We start from the raw sequence: 8134 nt of genomic DNA, 5'->3' as shown, positions 1-8134 counted from the left end.
TGCCTGTCAGTGAGAGCACAGCATCTGGCTCCTGGGCAGTCAGGGTCCCCACAACAGCAGGTGCAGGTGGCTGGACAAGCGGATCAAGTGAGGGTCAAGTTCCAGTCCAGAACCTGGCAAAGGAGGGGATGTGTAGGTGCCCCTCCAAACCATGAAGGGAGCCTGTTGTCCCATCCCTGATCCTCAGCAGGATGAAGATGGGGGGCCTCTCACTGTTACTATTTTCCTCCGGTGTTGTGTGAGTGACTGTGTGTGTGTATAGGGGTTGGCAGGGGGAGGGGGGGAGAGACCCAAATTCCCTCATGTAGAAGGCGCTGCTTTAGAGCTCTCAGGAACCCCTGCCAGGCCAGGCAGGTGCAGAGCAGCCTGGTCTCTGAATTTAGAAGCTTCCTTGGTGCCTTGTATTCTTAGCCATGGCCCTTGGTCATCCTGTTTTGGCCCCAGATGCCCCACTCCGTCTTATTATCCTTAGGTGACACGTTCTATTCAGTGACTCTGGGTACCTTAACAGAACGGACCTGACTGCTGGGTGGGCTACCAGATGTACAGGGAGGAAGAATTTCCCACCTCCCAACCTCAACAGACCAGGTCCCCCATGTGTGGTTAGGTTATGAAGGCACTGCCTTAACCAAAAGGAATTTAAATCAGAGGATGTACAGGAAGCCACCCACCTGGGCAGTCAAGACCGTAAGAAAGAGCAGCACTGATGGGAAGAGGAGGGGTGAACTGTTTATTAGGACCGAGAGGTTCCAGAGCGCAAGGCCTCGCCCGGAGCGCACACCACTCCCAGAACCACACGCACACAGGGGCTGGCTTAACAACGTGTCTCCTCCCGAGCGGATGCTGACGCGTCATTGCCAACCGGGAAAGTCGACCAGTGCAAGTCAGCCAAGTCCAAACTCTGTTCCACAACACATGCCTCCGACCACCATACGACGTCCCTCTGACTTTATTCTGGCATTTTCCTTAAAACTCTTTCCTAGTATTTGTGCTACAAACGTTATTTCCTTAACACATAATTTGTAGATAGAGAAAAATGATTAAAATGTTAGTCGATGCCTTCCTATATGCATAAAAGATTGGACAATTTCTCCCCAAGCCAGCACAAAAACAGGGAGTAGGGAGCTCGGAGACACGAACTCGAGGCAGCTCCCGGCCCGCCCCCTCCCCCACCTCCTTCCCTGCTCACGGGGACTTCTTGTTGTCCTTGTGGCCCTTTGGGGGCTCCTCGACCCCCTGCCGCGCCTCCTCCTCTGGGATGAACACACTGACGGTGAAGTCGCTGGTCTCCGAGCCGTACTTGTTCTTCACGACCAGCCCATACCTGCCCGAGTCGGAGGTCCTCACCCCGCTGATGGTGAAGTAGGCGGTCTTGCCGGCCTCGAACCTGAGGTTGCAGTGCTCGTCCGAGGCCAGGAGCTTCTCGTTCTTCAGCCAGGACACCTCCGGAGTCGGGTCGCCCCATACGATGCATGTGAGATTAAGCGCCTGCAAAACAGGTTTTATGAGAGGGGAGGGGATGTACCAGGTGGATGGATCCAACCTGAAGCACCCTCCTGGGGGGCTGGCGTAACCGGGTGGGTGTGACTGTAATCACCCCCACGTCACTTCCCCCAACTCCCCGCATCCCAGGGGAGGGGGCGTGTGCACCTGTGCCAGTTACAGTTTGAGATCTCACCTGAGTAGGCTGCTTTGGCGCCTGAGCTTTCTGGCTTTGCCAAGGCTCATCATCAAAGTCTCAGGAAAGCCTTGGCTCCCAGTTCCCATAAACACACAGATGCCTTTTGCTCCAGTGTGGCATTTTGGACTCTGAGTAGAGAAATCTCGTAGCCATGATCTCCAGCTGCTCACTTTTGTCTTTTGTTTGTGTCACGGGACCCAGCAGCAGAACTAAGAGCTGCTTCAGATAATGTGGTTAACTTTGTTTTTTTCTTTTTTCTTTTTTTTTACTGTGCCTGTGGTGTATGGAAGTTCCTGGCCCAGGGATCCAACCACAGCAGCCATGCAAGCCGCTGCAGTGATAATGCCGGGTCCTTACTGGGCTGCACCATAAGAGAACTCCATAATGTGACTAATTTTCAAATTTCATTTTCCTTATTTTATTTCTCCCCCCAAACTCATTTGAGCTGCTGCAGTTGCAAAGGTGCTCTGCCAAAATGTATTCCTCTTTCCTAATATTTTACTATATTTGATTGCCATCTGTGCTAAAATGCTCTTATTTTGAAAGATCAATGTTTAGGCCTGCAATTCTACTTTTTTTGTTGAAATTTTTTTAGATAATCACAGACTCTTAGACAAGTGTAAGACAGATTCCATATATCCTTTACCCAGTTTTCCTCAATAGTAACATTTTACAAAACTACAATATAATATCATAACCTTGATAGAACGCTGACCTTGATAGAAGGGTTGATCTTAGATTTCGCTTGTTTTTCTTGTCCTTGTTTGTGTTTGGGTGTGTTTAGTTCTACTCAATTCTATCACTGTCTAGTTCATGTGTCTACCGCCTCCGTCAAGCACAGAGCATTTCCATCATCACAAGGATCCCTAATGCTGTCCTTTTACAACCGCCCCCGCCCCACCAAGCTTGTTCCTAACTTCTGGCAACCACTAATCTGTTTCCAGTTCTAAAGTTTTATAATTTCCAAAACATTAAATAAAGAGCACATACAGTATGTAACCTTTGGAGAGAGTGCCTTTTTCACTGAGCATAATTCCTTGCAGATTTATCCACATTATTTCAGGTATCAACTGTTAGTCCCTTTCTGGTGCTGCGAAGTGTGCCATGGTATGTATATATACCTGTAAGAGTCATCTGGGCTGTTTCCAGTTTGAGGCTATTATAAATACTTGCGTGCAAATTTGTATATGAACATAAATGTTAATTTCTCTGAAAAAATGCCTAGGAGTACAATTGTTGGGTCATATGGTAAATGCATATTCCATTTTTAAAGAAATTGTTTTCCCAAGTGGCTGTATAATTTTGGTTTAGAGTTCTGCCAGCAATATTCTGGTGATTCACTTTCTCTGTGTCCTTACCAGCATTTGTTGTCAATTTTTTTTAAAGTTAGCAGTTCTGATAGGGGTATCATATTTCATTGTGGTTTTAATTTGCATTTCCCTGATGACCAAAGATTTTGAATTTGCTTTACATTCCATTCTTGCATTCTTTTCTAACCGAAGTCCAGAAATTATAAGGAAAAGAGCTAGGGATAACAATATACAGGGAAAAAGATGTCCTTCTAAAGGGTCTTATAAGACCACTTGGTACCTCCTCTGAAAGAGTATCATTTAAAACTGGGTATATTTTAAGAAATCTGTTTTCTTGCCATGATTAATTAGCATTTGTTTCTGAATTATTCTGCAGATTCGTTTCAGCAAGAAAAATGAGACAAACTATTGCCATTAAACTTATCTAAGCAGACTGCTATATGTTTTTGGAAACTGACTTCTTAAAACTTTTATCAAGACCAAGCAAAACTGCTACACAAATGTGGCATCCTGGAGAACTATGACCCATACTATAGATTTGAGTTACAGATCACAAAGTGCTTTCACATTCACTCTCTCAATTCCCACTACTATCCAATGAATTCGATCTTTGGGACCTCATTAGGTGAAGAAAATGGAAAATGGAGTTTAAAAACAAAAGCAACCCTGCAATGGTTGAGCCTAAAGTCAACTGTGGTCCTGCATTCCAGGCTCAAAGACACACAGCTGCATGAAATCGACCTCTGACAAAGCCTTAGATACGCCCTGTTCATCCTTAGTCCAATCACCCATTGTACGTCTTCACTGCACTTTGGAGTGGGAAGAGGTTTTGTTCCACTATCAACGCTCCTCCTTCTCCTCCTGTGACCGGCACATCAAACTTGTTTTAATGAAACATAGGGATGAGGAAAGTGAATCCAGGTTTGAAATTATGTTCATTGACCCTCAGAGAGATTATTACGAAGCCAGGAAAAACCAATTTAAAACCAGATGGAAAGAACCCAGTTTTCACCTGACATGTAACCTCTAGAAATTCCTGGAGCAGCACTTTTCCCTTCAAAGGTGAGGAATCCCATAGGTCAGCCCATTTTCCACTAGGGTTAGAGGTCCCTTCTTTCCTTGGTTATCATTGTGATTGAACATTTTCTGCTTCTGATTTTAAAGGGAAATCACTTCTGGAAAGAGACTCAGAGGTCTGTGTATGCCCACATCAGACAAATGTGCATGCCAATGCTTGGCCTACGAAACATTAGGATGAGTGGAAAACTGACAGCATTTTGAATCTTGTTTGTGGCTGATGTCTGAAGTCAGGTGTAAGATGAAGGTGGTGGGATGTAGCTTAAAAGAAAGGAGCGAAGTCGGGGGCCCTGGAACCCTTTCCTAGTGTGAAAGGTGGGGGACAGGAGTGCCCCATGCTTACCTTGCCCTCCTGGATGGTGACCACGTCGGGAAGACCGCCCACCACCCGAGCACGATCTGCAAGCACAGGCATTTCTGGTTAATTACCAGCAATCACAGGCACAAAGCCACCCAGCAGAACTCATTTTCCTATTTAGTTTCCCTCTCCTTACTGTTATTTAAACTTGCTTTCCATGTGCAAAATAAGACAACAATCCAACAGTTCTGAATGTTAATCGTATTCACACATGGGTGCCTATATCTATATCTGAAATATCAACTAGAGATAACTTTGTTTTATTAAAATCCACTCTAACTTTCATGGCTTTTTTCTGCCCTGTTCCTCCTGCAGCTCAATGGGCTCAGCCATAGGAGAAGAGTAGATCATGGCCTCTGTCATGGGCTTTCTGAAACCATGTACCAGACCCTAAATCTTTGTGTTTTGAAGTAAAAGACCTTTTCTTTAGCCTCCCAGGTCTCCCCTCAGTCTCAAAAGGCTGACTCAACAGTTAATGATTAGGAAATATTGTTGTAGCTAAAAACAAGTTAAAACAGGCTGCATTGTGTTATGTCCTGCCTTGGCCCACTAACTTATTACTAATGGTTACTTTCTAGTTAGTTATATTGCACCTGGGATTTTCTTTTATAATTGAAACACTCCCTAACAGCCCTTTCCTGTAAGCAATCTTCACTCCAGAGAAAAGGTCAAGGAATGATAACCCTGAAGACAACCAGAAATCATCACCAGACTGATACCGGATTTGATGACCCTGAAAGGCTCTCTGGATGAAGAATAATATAGACACCGTAATCAATATCCCTATCTTCTGAGCTAAGCCTATAAGACCCCTTGATGTCTCCTCTCAGGGGAGGACACACTTTTGAGGTGTTAGCCTGCTGTGGCCTCCTGTGCAATAAAGCTGTTCATTCTGCTTCACCCAAAACTCTGTCTCTGGGACTTAATTGGTGCTGGTTTACAGAGGCTGCTTTTGGTCACATTCCCTCTGGTTCAAAAAGCCTAGATAATCCAGGGCTGTGTGCCAGGGGGAATCTGGAGGCTCATGAGCAGGTGGACTTTCCTTGGGGCCTTCCCTAGAGAGCATCCCTTCCTCTCTCCTGGGGGTTCTCGGATGCTCTGCAGGGCCCCCCCGCTATGGCTGTGAGGACAAAGGCCCTAGCTGAGGACATGAGGGGCAGGAAAGGAGCTGAAATCCAGGGCTGACTCCCCACCCCCACCCCACTCCCCACCAAGCCCTGTGCTGTGGGTGTGACCCGCCTTGGGGTCTCTGTTGTCCACTCAGCACTAACCAGTGGCCATACCGTCTCATTTCTGTGCCTGCTTCAATGAACACCTGACTCTAGATCCTTTTTCCTACCATTCCCTCTCCACTGAGTCAGGCCAAAGCTTTGAGTAAGTCTCAACAGTCTTCTCCTGCTAATGCCATTGCACTTACACCGCTCGTGGGCCCACCCCATCACCTGCCCCTGCACCCCTCGCTGTGTGGCCGTAGGTGAGTCACCCTGGTGTGGACCTCAGTCTCCATCTGCAGAGTTGGGTGGGGAGCTTGCATTAAACCTGTGGATGTGAGGTTTCTTTTCTTTCTTTCTTTTTTTTTTTTTTTGTCCTTTTAGGGCCACACCCACGGCATATGGAGGTTCCCAGGCTAGGGGTCAAATTGGAGCTGTAGCCACCAGACTATACCACAGCAACTTGGGATCCGAGCCGCGTTTGCAACCTACACCACAGCCCATGGCAACGCTGGATCCTTTACCTACTGAGCAAGGCCAGGGATCAAACCCGAAACCTCATGGTTCCTAGTCGGATGCGTTAACCACTGAGCCACGACGGGAACTCCGCGACATGAGGTTTCTAAACTCTGCTCCATGGTGCCCATGGGATTCATCACAACCTCAGTGATGATAACTCAGCTCTTATCTATTTTATTTACTGGGTCCATATGGAAGACTTTGTTTGAATTAAGTGTTCCACGCAGACGTTAAGAGCATGGAGCCAGAGGGGCTCCCGGGTCTCCTCCAGCTCTAAGCTGCTGTGATCCAGGGACCTCAGGAAGGAGCCTGTGAACCAGATGGAGGGTCAGGCCACTTGTCCACAAGAGAGTTCAAGAACGGGGACAGGCCGTCAGTGGCTGTGGACACTGCCTTTGCTCAGGTCTGACTCTCTCTCAGCACCCTGGTGCTGGCCTCTGCCCCATTTCCGCCAGCCTCCGGTATGAGGGCATGAGCGGGCAAGGGAAGGAGGTAAAAGGAGGGAGGAAGGCCTTGCAAGTCAAAGGTGAAACAGTCTCACCTGAGTGACCAGAAGGAAGCTGCTGACAGGAGGACGGAAAGGACTCCACTTCTCACACCTCCTGGTTCCCCTCCCCCAGCCCAGGACCAACCCTACAGCTTCAACCCTCAACAGTTCTCAAGTTCTGCTCTCACACTGAGAAGGAACCTGAATCATCACAATAATCCATCCGTGAGTCCTGGGGTCCTGCAGACCGAGTGCTGCTAGAAACCTCTGTGTGTGATACACAGTTGAGAGAGGTCAGGAGTGAGCACATTTCTGGGCACGCAGACTTGACCGCTGGGTCAAGGTCACTCAGCCTTATTTGGACCCTCAGGAAAATGGGACTACATGTTGGGGGACCAGTTACACTGATTTACCTGATCAAATCTACAACGTTGCCTGTGTCTTCTATTCTTTAATGTAGATACATTTTTTCCTACATGTGGTGCCTGCTGCAAGTAATTACCAACCTACTGTGCCATTCATGGCCCAGAGATTTCTCAGGAAGGCTCAAGCCAAGCTGGGCTCTGTGTTTACAGTGTAACCTGAAACCTTCTCCTAGACTTTCTCACTCAAGAGACTAAATGGAAACATATGCGCAACACCTAAGATTTTAAAAATATATAGAAATGAAAGGGAAAAAAAGCTGCTTTCACTCTCCTCCATCTGCAATCATAATAGAAAAATAAAGGCTGTATTTTGAAACCACACCAGGAATAAACACGAAGGGGTTTACTTACTTTTCTCGGCAATGGCAGCTTGTCTGTGGTTGAGAGAAACAAACAAACACGCAAACAAAGAAGAATTTTAAGGTGACTTCAGAGTAGCTAAACTCAACTGCATTTCACTTTTTGGCTGCTTAGCAAAGCCGTGGAAGGGCTGTTTTACCAAGCTGTGCCATACGGGCGGGAGCAGCACATGTGTCACGGCAGGTGCGCATGTGGTGGCATTCGCTGGGAAAGAGGGATTTTTTTTTTTTTCTTTTTAGGGCTGCACCTGTGGCATATGAAGGTTCCTAAGCTAGGGGTCTAATCGGAGCTGTTGCTGCCGCCCTACACCACAGCAACAGCAACGCCAGATCCGAGCCACGTCTGTGACCTACACCACAGCTCACGGCAGCGCCAGATCCTTAGCCCAATGAGCAAGGCCAGGGATCAAACCCAAATCCTCATGGATACTAATTAGGATCATTAACTGCTGAGGCATGAAGGGAACTTCCAAGAGGGACTTACTTTAATCTCTGGAATTCAGCAAAGGCTTCCTCGTATGCTTGAAGAGAAGAAAAAGAGAAATTAAGATTTTCTCACCCAGAACTGGCCACACACACAGGTCGATTAAAACACACAACCAGAGGGCAATGTGATGGGTCCAGACCTGACTAGGCCTGAGAGGGGCTGCACCTGAGTGGTCCCTACAACCTGGTGGGCTTAACAGGAGAAGCGAACACTTTCTAAG

At 47.2% G+C, this 8134-nt stretch overlaps 1 protein-coding gene across 1 annotated transcript in view; it reads right to left on the bottom strand.

The window, feature by feature from the left end:
• Positions 1-704: 704 nt before the first annotated feature.
• Positions 705-8134, bottom strand: part of MYOM1 (myomesin 1) — a 144318-nt gene continuing 136888 nt past the window's right edge. The window contains exons 34-37 of the mRNA XM_047793800.1: positions 7912-7948; positions 7420-7442; positions 4412-4467; positions 705-1488 (exon numbers count right to left, since the gene is read on the bottom strand). Of these exons, the coding sequence (XP_047649756.1) occupies positions 1186-1488; positions 4412-4467; positions 7420-7442; positions 7912-7948 (419 nt within the window). The 3' untranslated portion in view covers positions 705-1185. The remainder of the gene's footprint in view (positions 1489-4411; positions 4468-7419; positions 7443-7911; positions 7949-8134) is intronic.

This window comes from Phacochoerus africanus, chromosome 8, assembly GCF_016906955.1.
Source record: "Phacochoerus africanus isolate WHEZ1 chromosome 8, ROS_Pafr_v1, whole genome shotgun sequence".
In the NCBI taxonomy this organism is placed as follows: Eukaryota; Metazoa; Chordata; class Mammalia; order Artiodactyla; family Suidae; genus Phacochoerus; species Phacochoerus africanus.
The sequence above is the reverse complement of the archived record's forward strand: the minus strand, read 5'-3'. Positions and strand labels throughout refer to the sequence as shown.